The sequence below is a fragment of the Cervus canadensis genome, chromosome 5 (genome assembly GCF_019320065.1).
Source record: "Cervus canadensis isolate Bull #8, Minnesota chromosome 5, ASM1932006v1, whole genome shotgun sequence".
In the NCBI taxonomy this organism is placed as follows: domain Eukaryota; kingdom Metazoa; phylum Chordata; class Mammalia; order Artiodactyla; family Cervidae; genus Cervus; species Cervus canadensis.
Window position 1 is genome coordinate 96,561,653 of NC_057390.1, and position 14,594 is coordinate 96,576,246.

A 14,594-nucleotide genomic window follows, 5' to 3' on the forward strand; every position below is an offset into this window, starting at 1 on the left:
TGGTCACCCCGGCGACCTCATGTGGGCAGATACTGTTACCATTTTGCAGATGGAAGGACAGCTGTTTGGGGGCGGGGAGCCAGGGTGGGCATCAGGCATGGCTGGCTGAGTCCTAGCCATTTAGCCACCGTGCCCGCATTTGCCCCCAAGTGTGTCTTGTAGACTGATTGTTCTGCAGATTGCTTTGAGAGTGGTTCCCCTAAAGGTTTCTTTGGCCAAGCAGATTTGGGAAACTGCCTGGGTTCAGCTCTACTCCAAGGGTGCCCAGAGCCTAGGGTGTGGGTGCCACAGCCTGCTGGGAATCTGGGAGTTGGGGGAGAAACCGAAAGCAGGGTATGCCATGTTGCCTAAGCATATTTGACCACTTGAATCTTTTCTCTCTCTTTTTTGGGATCATTTCGTTGGACTGACTCTTGCTCCCAACACCATTTGGAAAATACTTAAATTGTAGTCTAGCTGGTCTAGTTTTCAGCAGAATACCAGTAGCATTGGCTTGTGCTTTTAAAATAGTATCTATGGTCGCTTTAATCCGCGTGCCCACCCCACTACCACCCCAGTATTGGCAAATATGGATGCTTCTCTTTGTATGGAATTGCCTGTTTCCTTTGTATATATATCTGTTAGACTTACTGTGCTTTCTGTGAAAATGTGATTACTGTTTTATAGTGCTTAGATAGTAGTGCTTTGGTATTTTTTTTCCCTTTGTCTGTTTTACTGTCCGTAATTGAATGTTTATGTAGTTGGGTCTGCAAGTCTTTGTTGTGTCATCTTCGGCTTCACAGCTCCTTTTCTGCAGGGAGCTGGTAATGATCTTCTGTCACTCTTTCTCAGCTGGCACACAGACAGTTAGCTAATTGAGGCTTCTGTAATTTATTTTAATGCTGCTTGATTTCAACTGAAGCTTTGGATGCCCTTGGGAAATAAATATCTATGGGTCAGTTTTTGGAACTAAGCTCAGAAGGAGATGTGATCCAGAATTTAAATCAGTGGAAACGTGAAGCTTTGCAGATTCATTGGAGGAACTCTGTTCCTCTGTCTGAGTTGATGTGACTTGACTGTCCATCTAAAAGAATTAAACTCTGGCTGTAGCGACCAGGGACATACCACACTGAGTCCCCAATCTGGCCACCACTCAGCGTTCTCTGAGCTGGCTGCACGCCCCCACCCATGATGGGCTCCTGAGACTTCCCTGGCTCCATCCCTTTCTGTTCACTGTCTCTGGGGCCACTGGGACCTGCATCCTTTCCTTCATGCACCATCCAGAAGCTGGCTGGCTGGTCCCTCCTTCCCTGTCACCCTCGCCCTGTGGTCTGGTCGTCATCTTTGATAGACTCGGGTCTCTCCTGGCAGATCGGGAACCTTTTGTGGGCACCCTGCCTCCTGGCTTGCTGTCAGGAGGCGCTGGCAGTCATTGCCCTGTCTCTGGTCTCCTGACCCTCCTGCCCTGCCTCACCTCCCCCCACCTGCAGAGCGTGTGTGTGTGCGTGTGTGCGTGTGCATGTGTGTGTGTGTGCGTGAGCATGTGTATTAGCCAGGCCTGGCTCCCGGCTCTCTCTGCACTCCCGCTGGGCTTTTGGGCACCACTTCTGCAGTAGGAGAGGTGCGCGCAGGTGGGCGCGTGTTTTGTCACAGAGCCTCTGTTTGCACTGCAGCGTGTAAGGGTGAGCACTACTCAGCAAGCCTTCCCGTAGCCTCTGCTGGGCGTCTGTCTTCTCCTCCTCAATCCAGTGTGTGCGTTGCTCCTCTTGCCTTTTCTAATGCATCACTCAGCGAGCCCTCTTCTGCTGTTGTGAGCAGCATTTGTTCATTCCTGGGATGGGGCTTTGGCACAGACAGAAGGGCCTGCGGTGGGAGTCCTGGGTTCAACTCTATCAGCTCTTTCTTGTGAGCAGCTCCCCCACCTCCCGGAGGCTCAGTGACCAGCTCTTTAAAATGGAGGACGTAGAGACATTTTTGATGGACGAAGTAGAGGCGTTTTTGTTTGGTTTTTTTTGCAGTAGATGAAGTAATGGGTGTGAAGCATCCTGCCTGGAGCTGTGTGTTTAGGGCTGACTTGGTAAAATGGGTGCTGGTGTAGGTGCTCTGGGCGTGTTCTCTCACCCATCAAGGGGGTGTGCGGTGGGTCTTTTATGAAGGAAATCGGTTTGTAGAAGCTAACTTTAGAATTCCTAATGGTCTGACCGGGAAGATGAGACCGTGCCTGGGGCGACCAGGAAAACCAACTCTTACACGGTTTGTCCTAGGAACAGTTGGGACCCCAGGAGGCAGCGGCAGTTGTCCTTGAGCTCTGCAGACAGTGCTGATGCCAAGCGCACCCAAGAGGAAGGAAAAGACTGGAGTGAAACAGGAGGCGTGACCCGTGTCGTCCGGAAGGTGCCGGAACCTCAGCCGCCTTCCAGGAAGCTGCACAGCTGGGCTTCGGGCCCTGATTACCAGGTACCGTGGGCGCTGGGGGAGGGCTTCTGTGCCTGCCTGGCTGGGCGACATGCATGTGCGTCAGCGCACACAAGCCCTTTCCAAGTTCAGTTGACCAGAGATCCAAGGCAGAGACTCCAGCAGGTCACCTGAAAGGCTGTTCTGTGCATTTACAATGAACAGGAAGGGATGAAGCCAGGGAGGTTTCAGGAGCCCATCGTGGGTGGGGGCGTGCAGGAGGAGTCTCAGCCAGCTCAGAGAACGCTGAGTGGTGGCCAGCTTGGGGACTCAATGTGGTGTGTCCCTGGTCACTACAGCCAGAGTCTGACTGTTTCAGATGGACATTCAGTTAGGTTTCACTGAGTTCAGTGGTCTGGTTGGTTTTCTGAAAAAGTCTAAGCGGACATTTCTCTCTCTCTTTTTCTAAGTTATTTTAAATTGGAGGATATTTGCTTTACAGTATTATCTTGGTTTCTGCCCTACATTAACACGAATCAGCCATAGGTATACATATGTCACCTCCCTCTTGAACCTCCCTCCCTTTTTGTTTGTTTTTGACTACACTGTGCAGCATGTGGGATCTAGTTCCCTGCCGAGAGACTGAACTCGAGCCCCCTGCATTGAAAACGCAGAGTCTTAACAAATGGACCTCCAGGGAAGTCCCTCATTTTATTTTTTTTTAAAGTTAAAAATTCTTCTTTTTTTAAAAAAAAATTCTTCTTTAAAGATTTTGAGAACAGTCACAACTTACAGAAAAGTTGGTGTAATGCAAAGAATATTTTTTCCTGAGCCATTTGAAGAGTAAGTTGCTAGTCCAATCAGGCTCTGTCACCACAGAACACTTCTTAGGTAAGCACAGTCAAATCCAGGAAGCTTGCATTGACATACCACTGCCTCCTCGTCCGCAGACCCCGTCCCACTGCCCCCACTGTCCAGTTGATGGTCTTGATGCACAGGGATCTGGGTCAGGGTCAGGCATCCTTCAGTGTGAAGCAGACCCTCAGCCTTTGCTCAACTTTCCTGAGGTTGACGGTCTGGAAGATCAGAAGCAACTGCTTTGTACAGTGTGCCGTTCGTCTGGAGCTTCCTCATGGTGGGGTTCAAGGCTTCCCTTTTTTGGCTAGAATCTCTCAGAGCTGGCACTGACTCTTCTCATGGCTCCCGCCTGGGTGACCCTGATCCCTCTCTGCCCGCTGTGACAAGCTTACTTTAATCTCAGGATTGAGGTGCTGGCTACCGGGTTTCATAACATTGAGCTTTCACATGCGCTGCAGATTCGTAATTGATAGCAGTTTTGTGGCTAGTTACTTTAAGACTATGAATATCCTGTTTATCATCAAATTTTTAATTAACTCATATTGTTTCTTTGGATGTTCCAGTTGTCTTTGGTTTGGGAGCTTCAGACTGGCAGCTGTGTGCTTTTCACTGTCTCCATTCTTTTTTTTGAGGGATTCCTTGCTTTCTGGTAGAACAAGCTTTTCCCAGCTCATTTTGTCCTTACCTGGCCTTGGCCCTGGAGTCAGCCTTTAATGACACTTAGAAATCAGTACGTGGGCACCAGGAGTGCCGCTACTTCTGGCCTTTTCCATGGATAGTTGGGGAATGTGTGTGTGTGAGACACGTGTGTGAGAGAGACACACAGACGCACGCACACAGAGTTAGGGAATGTGTGTGTGTGAGAGAGAGACACATAGACACACACACACTTCATTCTGGCTGTTTCCCGTTGTCTCCCTAGTCTCCCTGTTTCTACCCTCACCCTCTCCCTTGCACAGGTGCCCTCTTCAGCTCCTCAGATGTCAGCCCCTCCTCTCCCAGAGACCCTGAATTGCCCTGCTGAGCCCTCTCTTCTCACCCCACTTGACTGGGCTGCACCTTCCTCGTCAGCCACACCTCCATGAGGACGCCCTGCTCACCTGCCTGGGCTCTGACCACCTGCCCTGAGCTGCCTGGCCCCCCGGCACCGGGTGCAGGCCTGCTTCCACCACGGGGTGGAACTGAGCAGGGAGGGCAGAGCTGCGGAGGGGAAGGCATTAATTTAAATAAACTTGGCAGACTTGCCGTTTTCAGTGCACTTTGCTATTTAAAGGACTCCCGTTCCACACCTTCCTCTAAAGTGAAAATACCCTTTATCTTGAGTTTTTTGTGCTGAGCACATATCATATCTTGCTAGGCATTGTGCTCGGTACAGGGGACACAAGAATGAAAATAGCCACAATACAGCTCTTATAAATTATCTTGCGATTAACCCAGATTTCATTCCTGTATTGGGGTTGCTCAGTATTCAAAAGAAGTTTTTTTTACTTTGATCTCCTCATAACAACGCTGAATTATCTTGAGTGTTTTTATTATTATGTAGAGTCAGCAAAGATAAAACCTCTTATCATTTCATGAATCCAAATTTCTGAAAAGATTGTCACAGCTTCAATGTTTTGCAGAATATTTAGTTTATAAAATGATAGCTCACTTCGGGCAGTTTTGAAAGGCACATCTGTAGTTTTCATGATATGCACATATCCTTTGATTCTGGTATTTCATTTCTGGGAAATTGTGAAGGGAATAATCAGGGGTGTGCCTTAGGGATCATCCAGGTGTCCTGAGCATCAGGGGGTGAGACGTGTCCTAGTGGAGACTCGAGGTGAGACAGTACACGGCTGTTATGGTGCCTGGACAGATGGCAGTGGTCGGGGCAAAGTAAAAGGAGAGTGAGTGCACACTTGGCCCCAATTATATTATGTAAAAAGTACCTTTGTGCTTCCAAATTAGACATTTATAATCTTGTAGTAATTGTCTCTGGATTATAAGAAGTTAGTTTTTAGGAGAAAAATCACTCTCTACTGTCACTGCTACTTACTGCTTTTATGGAGGTGTAATTTACATAAAGGGCTTCCCTGGCTTCTCAGTGGTAAAGAACCTGCCTGCCAGTGCAGGAGACATGGGTTCGATTCCTGGGTCAGGACTGTCCTGTGGAGAAGGAAATGGCAGCTCACGCCAGTATTCTTGTTTGGGAAGTCCTGTGGACAGAGCAGCCTGGCGGTCTACAGTCCATGGAGTCACGAGGAGTCAGACACAACTGAGCGACTAAGCTTTATTCTAAACCTGAGGCAGCCTTTTTCTTGAACCTTATAGTCCATGGGGTTGCAGAAGAGTCATACAAGACTTAGCAACTGAACAGTAACAATTAAAATACAAGAAAAGACACAACAGATCTTGGTTTTATATGTCTGATGACTTTTCAACAGTTACATTCATCTGTGTAACTATCCCTCAAAACAAGAAGTTGTCTGTTTTTCTGTCAGTTGTATGTCATTAGACTTCCAGTGGCCGGGGTCCAGGGACCCAGCCCATCCTTTGTACTGCTGGATATTCTGCCTGCAGTCTCTTTTCCTGAAAATCAGTGAGAAATAGTCCCAGAATTGAGAGGTTTTCACACTGCATCTCTGGCACCCTTGTGGTTGTCTAGTAACTTAACAATCAACTTGAGACTTAAAAGTAGATAAAATATCTTAAAGAGATGCTTTTAGAGATGCTGTTTTGTTTTTACATTTAATCAGTTTGAAACCTCACTGTGAGTGTGAGTTCTGGTATCTTGGGGCTGTTTGTGTCAAGAGGTTCATCTGCTGTCGTGGGAGGAGCAGTAGGGCAGTTCTGTGGCTGAGAAGTGATGAGCATGTCGTTTTCTGCTCCTGTTCTTTAGCTGTGGACACCCTGACCTTGCGTGCCCAGAGATGGCTGCAGGAGCGCCCATTCTCTTGAGTGTTTCCTGCATTTCAGTCATGGTGTTAAGAGGTTTGCAAACGATTCCGTGCACCTTTACAACTTGGAGGGCTTCCTTGTTTATCAGCAGTTTCCAAAAGAGAAATTAGGGTTTAGACTGTTGGTGCTTGCCCAGCCCTCTTTCCAAATACAGTGTAGGGCAGAGCAGGATTGAAGCCCAGGTCCTCTTGCCAAAGGCCTCTTGAAGGTACCCAAGGGTCTTGAGAAGGGAGCTGACCCCCTCCAGGGGGTGACCTGTCTCTGAGTTGTGACATCCTCTGACCGTCTTCTCTCAGCAGAAGTCCTCCATGGGCACCGTATTTCGGCAGCAGTCTGCCGAGGACAAAGAGGACAAGCCCCCCCCGCGGCAGAAGTTCGTCCAGTCGGAGATGTCCGAGGCTGTGGAGCGAGCCCGGAAGCGCCGGGAGGAGGAGGAGCGCCGGGCACGTGAGGAGAGGCTGGCTGCCTGTGCCGCCAAACTCAAGCAGCTTGACCAGAAGTGCAAGCAGGCTCAGCGTGCGAATGAGGCCCAGAAGCAGGCAGAGAAGGAAGCTCCCCGCTCTCCGGGGGCTGAGAAGGTGGCTCCCCAGGAGAATGGCCCTGCCGTCCACAAAGGTGAGCCGTGAGCCTGGCCCCTGACTTGGAAACAAGGGCTGTGTCACTGGGCATCTCCTGGCTTCTTAGCACGAACTGTGGCCAATGGGTGGACACACAGGGATCCCAGTTGTTAAGAGTTCAGGCCTGGATCAGGGACCTGGGTTCACATCCTGTTTTCACCACTGAAGCCAGCTGGCCATGTGCCTCCGCTCTGACACCTCCCCTCTGACTCCCCACTTTCCTTGCCCGTGAAGTGGGTTGGAGAGCATTTGTACCCACCCCCGCCCCCTGGGCTCAGGGTCCTGGGAGATGATGTCATGAAGCACGTGGCACATTTCTAGGTGCAGAAGCACCTGCCTTCTCATGGTATCATCACCGTCGTCGTTACCACTGCTGCTCAGCAGTGGGGATGTGGGTGCCGGAGGACCTCCGTAGGAGCACAACGCTCTCTGTGACACTGAAGGAAGCCTGCCCGCTTTTTAGAATACATTTTCCCTGACATTAATCCTAACAGGACTGGGTCACATGGCTGCAGCAGAGACACCGAACAGTGTTCAGTGGTGGAGGGTGTCTCTTGCTCTAGTTTTTAATAACATGATCAGAAGGGTCCATCTGGTCAAGGCTGTGGTTTTTCCCGTGGGCATGTATGGATGTGAAAGTTGGACTGTGAAGAAAGCCGAGTGCCGAAAAATTGATGCTCTTGAACTGTGGTGTTGGAGATGAGAGTGCCTCGGACTGCAAGGAGATCCAACCAGTCCATCCTAAAGGAGATCAGTCCTGGGTGTTCATTGGAAGGACTGATGCTGAAGCTGAAACTCCAATACTTTGACCACCTGATGCAAAGAACTGACTCATTGGAACAGACCCTGATGCTGGGAGGGATTGTGGGCAGGAGGAGAAGGGAGCGACAGAGGATGAGATAGCTGGATGGCATCACTGACTCAATGGACATGAGTTTGAATAAACTCCGGGAGTTGGTGATGGACAGGGAGGCCTGGCATGCTGCGATTCATGGGGTCTCAAAGAGTCGGACATGACTGAGCGACTCAACTGAACTGAACTGACTGATGTTCTTTGTGACTTTGTTAAATGAACTCAAACCAAGTCTCTAAAGTAGAGAAGGGCCTGATGTTAGTTTTAGTTGCTGAAAGCTTCTCAGATGGAGGGCGTACCGGTGACCTGGTGGTCGTCAGCGCCCTTCTGGCCAAGGAACTCAGACCCTGGTCCTTCTGTAAATGTTGTGTCACTGAAGTCTGAGTGAAGCCTGGGCCCAGTGTCAGGGACTTACTGAGGAGGCAGTAGAGAGTCAGGCAGTGGACGGCAGGGTGCAGAGTGGGCCTGGGTGTGGGGTGTGTCCCCAGCTCTTCCATACCCCCCCTGCCCATCAGCATTCCTCTGGGACACTGCCCCCACCCCCAGGCTTTGCACTGATGTTTGTTCTCTGCAGTAGATTTCTTAAGAATGCAAACGTCAGTTATAATAAAGCTGGAAAAAAGAATGCAAAAATGGGATGGGGAAGACAGCAGGGGATTCCAAGGGGCACAATCTTGAAGACCGTGGGGAGCATTTCGTTTGAAGCGCACTCTGTGGACCGGCCCAGTTAATCCTCACAGAAGCCCCGTGGGGTAGTTGCAGCTGTCATCCTCAGAGGGGCTGTCTGGCTGGCCTGACTCACATAGCTCTGGGTGGAGGTGGGGGCACGTGGGCTCTCTTTGAGGCCTCGTCCACTCTGTTGCGCTGGGTCCATTTTAATAGACCCTCTCTCACCTGGAATTGTATCCCAGCTCTACTGCCAACCGTGCGACTTCAGGCAGTTCATCTAATCTCTCCACCCTTCGTTTTCTCATCTGTGATGGGGGAGGCTGTGAGCTCGGGCATGGGAGGTGTTAGCCCAGTGCCAGGGTTTGGGGATGCAAGTAGTTTAGCAGTGGAAGGTATGTGCCAACAAGAAAAAGCATTTGCCATTAAATATTCACTCAGCCAAGCTTTCATGAACTCAGCTGGCCGCTTTTCCACTTACTTGTTCTGTAGGCTCCCCTGAGTTCTCTGTCCAGGAGACCGCCAGCACGTTTTCAGAAGAAGTCCCCACAGCTCCTCCAGCAGTGGCTCAGAGCGGTGGCAGTGAGGAGGGGCCCAGGGAGACTGGGTCCCCTGCTCAGGAATTCAACAAGTACCAAAAGTCACTCCCTCCGAGGTTCCAGCGCCAGCAGCAGCAGCAGCAGCAGCAGGTAAACAGGAGACACTTAGCCCATATTGTAAACAGGCCTGCCCCTCCGTCTCCCAGGCCCCTTCAGTTAAAGCAGACAACACCCAGCCTTCTGTACCCCAGTCGCCAGCAGGGATGTGGAGAGTGGGGGCCTTGGAGATCAGCCCTGGCCTTTCATTTCTTCAGGTAATTCATCCTCTGGATGAAAACCTTTGTTGGTAGTTTGTGGACCCTGTTGTCTAGTGTTGAAAGGAATGGTCGGTGGTGTCTGAGTGGTTTTTTCATTGAGAGTTGTACAGTGTGGCCACTCTTCACACTGACAGCAGCCCCGCCGTGGAGCCTCCCCAGGAGGAAGAGGCCTGGGGGCCGTGTGGAGAGCACTGGAGAGGCATGTTGGCTTTGAGTTAAGGGCGGAGGTTTGTAGGTTTTGCGTCTAACAGCTTTGGGTTCTGGTGCTAACGGTGCTGCTTATCTAGCTGTGTGGGGCCTTGGACAGGTCAGTGTAAAACAGAAGGAATGAAGCCCTGACTCTCCATGGCGGTGAGGGGCCCTGCGATGCCTGTAGACTAGTTTATCGGTAGTCCAGTAGAGTCGTTATTGGTGTTCCCTCAGTGTTCTTAAAATATTGAGTCTCTCTCTGTTTTGGCTGTGCTGGGTCTTCGTGGTGGCAGGTCAGCTTCTCCAGTTGCAGAGCATGGGCTTAGGTGCCCTGTGGCATATGGGATCTTAGTTCCCTGACCAGGGATCAAATCCACATTCCCTGCATTGAAAGGTGGATTCTTAACCACTGGACCCCCAGGAAAGTCTGGTAAATTATTGTTAGTAATTGAAAACGTTCCAAAATGTGGGTGCCCTGGGGAAACAGATCAAATTTTACACCTTTACCCAGAATTTTTTAAAGTTGCCTTTACAACCTTCACCCCAGACCCTATTTTCCCTGGGCTCCTAGGAAGCATTCCAGAAGCCCACCGTGGCCTATTTTCTGGACAGTTAGGTACATTCATGGTGCTACTGTAGTTTTGTACCACGAGCAGGTGCCACTCAGTCACTCCTGGGCTTGGTGAAGATTTACTGCCGACTGGAGAGATCTCTGGAGTCACTCCAGCCAGACACAGTCGTAACAGCTGCTCTAGGGATGTCTTCTGGGGAGGGTGGGCATGGGCAGTGACAGGTAAATCCTTCCTGAAGAGTAGGAGGAAGTCTGAACATGCCAGAGTAGCCTGAGGGAGTCTGGCAAACGGACTGTCTGGTCAGCTTCCCTGGGGACCTGGGGTCTAGACAGGAGGAGGAGCTGTGGGCAGAGCCCTGGAGAGCTCCGCTTACTGAGTGCCGAGCGCTCCTAAGAGGTGCTGGGAGCACCGGCAAGCCGTCCAGGGAACCCAGCCGAGGCTGGAGTTGAGCCAGCCGGCTGGTAGGATAGGGTGTGCCGGGTCAGCTGTCCTGCTTGTTTGACTGCACCTGTGTCCGGCCAGGGTGCTGGTTCGGGATGCACTTGTAAGGGAAGCCCTGGGGGTCATCGGTGCTGTGGAGCAGGGTCTGAGATGAAGTCTCACTGAGTCTAGGTCCTTGATTTTTAATACTCTATTGATGTGTTAGTTCATCCATTCATGCAATGAGCTTTTTCTGTACCATGTCTGATGGTAGAGGTAAGTGGACTGCAGTGAACTTGGCACGCGATCTCCTGATACAGGGAGGGAGGCAAATGCAGGAGAAGCACCAGTGCTGTGAGAGCCGAGAACAGGGGACCTGATCTTCCTTGGAACTTGTGGCAGGCTTCCCAGAGGAAGTGCTCTTTAAGCTGAAACCTGAAGGAGGGGTGTGGGTGAGCAGGTTTGGGGCCCAGGGAACAGATGGCCCAGAGTGTTTGCAAGGCCTGAAGCAGGCGGGCAGGCAGGTGTGTAGACTGGAGGCCAGGGCAGTCGTGGGAGGTGATGCTGGAGAGGCAGATGGGTCAAGACCCGCAGGACCCTGTAGATCACATGCAGCCCTGTGGGATTCCGGCTGTTGGATGGAGAGCTGTGGAGAACCCAGGAAGACTCCGGCCGTAGTCAGGGCATCAGAGTGTGGAGAGTGGATTGAAGGGACAGTAGGGGCTGGGAGTGGGGAGGAGCATCGGGGAGAGGTGCTCTGAGAGGTGTGCTGGTCACGTGTCAGCTCCAGGAGAGCCTTTGATCTGTTGAGCACCTAAGCTGTCGTGTGTAGTGGAGGAGCCCGAGGGCCCCGTGTGACGATGGCATGACTGTGCATCCGTCCTGGGGGAGGGCCCGGGCCTGAACATGGTCATGCATACACTGGGGCCTCCCCTCTCTGGTCTTCTGTCTGGGTGGGTTTTCCCCGGAAGCGTGTGTGTGCGTGCACGCGCAGCCTGTCTGCTCCGCAGCACCTGTGCAGCCAGATCTCTGTCTCTGCCAGGAGCAGCTGTACAAGATGCAGCACTGGCAGCCGGTGTATCCTCCGCCGTCCCACCCGCAGCGCACCTTCTACCCGCACCACCCCCAGATGCTGGGCTTCGACCCCAGGTGGATGATGATGCCCTCTTACATGGACCCACGGATCCCGCCCGCTCGGACCCCAGTGGATTTCTATCCCTCGGCCCTGCATCCCTCGGGTAAGCCCCAAAGTGCAGTTGAAGGCCAGGGTATGTGGTGTGGTCAAGGGCGTTGCCTTGGGAGGTAGACAGACCCCACCTGGATTCCAGTCTGGCCTCTTTGCAAGTCACATATCCAGTCTGAGTTTTAACTTCCTTGTTTACAAAATGAGGGTGTAATAGTACCTCCCACAAAGAATTGTTAGGAAGAGACTTTAAGACTATGAATCATGCTGCTGCTGCTAAGTCGCTTCAGTCGTGTCCGACTCTTTGCGGCCCCATAGACGGCAGCCCACCAGGCTCCCCCATCCCTGGGATTAGTTGTCTAAATTTTCCTATCTCTGCCATGTAGTTTTGTCCCTCTTTCCATTCTTTAGTGTTCTTTGTGTTCTCTCTTTTCCTTGATTAGTATTTCCCAAGGTTTGTTGAATGCCATTTTTTAAAAAGTATCTTTTGAGGTTCTTAATTCCTGTCTTTTATTTGCTTTTTATTTCATTAATTTCTGCCCCCCCCCCATTATTTCCACTGAAATTATTTTGTTCTTTTTCTGATTATGTTGGATGCTTAATTAGATGACTAGTTTCTGAGTTTTCTGATGTATTTACATCTCACCTGATTTTATGAGCCACTGAGTTTTAAAATAACATTTTTATTATTATACAGTATTAAATATTAGTCTGATTTTGAGTGATTTTTAATGATATGTGGTAAAATTTCCAAATACAGAGTTTTAATATCATCCATATGTTGTTAATTTCTACTGTGGCTGCCTTTTGGTCATAGATCATGGTCTGTATGATATAGACCAGCAGTCACAATTTTTTTCTATTAATACCAGATAATAAATATTTTAGTCTTTGAACTGCTACTCCAGTTTTGCTGTTGTAGAACAAAAACAGCTATAGACAATAGTAACTGAATGGGTATGGTTGCTTTCCAGTAAAACTTTATTTTTAACAAGTGGCAGATCAAACTTCACTCAGGGGCTTGAAAAGAATATATTTTTCTGTTGGACATGGTCCATTAAAGTGTGCTTGCTAACTGTGCTGTATAAATATATATCATCACAGTTTTTTTTTTAATCCCCTTGATCAGTTTCTAAGAGGTGTGTGAACATTTTCCACCATGATTGTGGATTTGTCAAATCTTGTAAACCTGTCAGTTTTTGTTTTACCTACCTGGAAGCACATATGCTTGGGATGACTGCATCTTGTTTCTTGTATCTTCGTATAGCACCTTTGTTTCTTGGGTTTTCTACCTTTAATGTCTACTTTATCTGATGATAATTTCATTCCAGTTTTCTTTCAACTAGTATTCGTGTGGTATCTTTTTACCCCAACTTTTTATTGTCAGCCTGAGCCCTTTTCAGAGGAGAATATCTTTGTACATTTAAGATGTGTCTGGTGTGGGTAAAACTGTGACTTTAGTTACCAAAGTTGTTCCCTTTAGATTGGGGGAGTGGGTATCAAGTTTTCCGATTCTTTTTGTTTTCCTTCTACATTCTGTTTCTACTGTGAGTGGTTAGGTTAAATTCTAACATGCACCCTTGACTTAACAAAGGCTAATCAGTTTAACCTGAACCTGAGCTCTAATTCAGGAGTCTTGTAATTTTTGCCTAGAATTTTAATTCTTCCCTTGTTTTCATGCTTACCAAATTATTATCTTTGTTGTTTTATTCAATCTATGCTTGTTCAGATCTGCCTGTATGTTTACTAGTGTCTTTGTGGCTTATCCTTCCATCTGGGTTCCATTTATTTTTTCAGAACATATGTTCTGTCAAGGCCTCTACGAAAGTTTTTTAGCAATACATGTTCTTCACATGGGGCTTCCCAGGTGGCACTAGTGGTAAAGAATTCGCCTGCCAGTGCAGGAGACATGGGTTCCACACCTGGGTCTAGAAGATCCCCTGGTGGAGAAAATGGCACCCCACCTCAGTATTCTTGCCTGTGAAATCCCATAGACAGAGGAGCCTGACTGGCTACAGTCCATGGGGCTGCAAAGAGTTTGATGCAACTGAGCACTGTTTCTCACCTATGGCAGCCTTTCTCTTGAACGATAGTGTAGCTGGGTGTAGAACTCTAGGTTTGCAGTTACTTTATTTTGGGACTGTGAAGGTAGTATTCCTTTTCTTCTGGCTCCTGTGTCTGGTTTGTGTTGCTTTAAGATCTCTTTGTCTTTGGTCTCCTGGAGTTCTTCTCAAAATGCTGTGTCTAGGTATATATCTATATCTATCTTTACTTTATTCTGCTTAAAACTCATGGTGCTCAAATCTAAGGTTGTATCGCTTTCATCACTTCTGGGAGTTTCTCTTCTAATTATCGTGTTAACTATTTGCCCTTTTTCATTCTTGGTATCCTTTCTTCCCAGGTCACCCACTTAGATTATTTGTAGTGATTGTGCTGTACAGATGCCCGCATCATCATGATTCTTCTCAGTTTGCCTCCAAGTCTCTTGAATATATGAGAGCTGATTTCTGTGGTGCCTTCTGGGAAAATGCTTGGAATTATTTTCTAATTCCATGTTCTCTCCAACTGTATCTAATCTGTTTTTATTTTATTTTTTACTGTCCAGTGGGTTTTTAATTTCAGTGACTGTATTTTTATTACTAGACTTTCTCTCTCAAATCTTTCTTTTTTCTTGTGTCTTGTATTTTTTGTGAGTTTTCAATTCCTTATTTGCTTTTAATCATGTAAACCGTAATTCTCTGGTGTTTAACATTTTGATCTGTTTCTGAAGTTCTTGGGGACGGTGCATGATCCTGTGGACTTGCTATGGACTTGTGGTGGATTGCTTTCCCCGCCAATGTTCTGGGAGTTTTGACTCATGAGTTCATTTCCGGCAGAGCTATTCTTAACTTGGGGATTTGGTGTAGCTTGGTTTGAGAGCTTATCCCTCCAGTGTCGCTCTGTCTTTTCATCTGCCAGCCTAGAATTACCTTTTATTGTAACTCAGGAAGTTTTTGGAGAATTCTAGGGGTGTAAATCTGAACTCCACTCTGCTACCCCCAAGCCTGTGTGAAAGCTGGCACGTGAC

General features: G+C 48.8%; 1 protein-coding gene across 13 annotated transcripts in view; it reads left to right on the plus strand.

The window, feature by feature from the left end:
- Window positions 1-14,594, plus strand: part of PRRC2B (proline rich coiled-coil 2B) — an 83,338-nt gene that overhangs the window by 45,094 nt on the left and 23,650 nt on the right. For 6 of the 13 annotated variants that reach the window (XM_043469872.1, XM_043469881.1, XM_043469874.1 and 3 more), the window contains 4 exons: window positions 2,244-2,436; window positions 6,468-6,786; window positions 8,800-8,996; window positions 11,387-11,582. In XM_043469872.1, the coding sequence (XP_043325807.1) occupies window positions 2,244-2,436; window positions 6,468-6,786; window positions 8,800-8,996; window positions 11,387-11,582 (905 nt within the window). The remainder of the gene's footprint in view (window positions 1-2,243; window positions 2,437-6,467; window positions 6,787-8,799; window positions 8,997-11,386; window positions 11,583-14,594) is intronic. The other 7 variants (XM_043469878.1, XM_043469880.1, XM_043469882.1 and 4 more) reach the window with 4 other exon arrangements.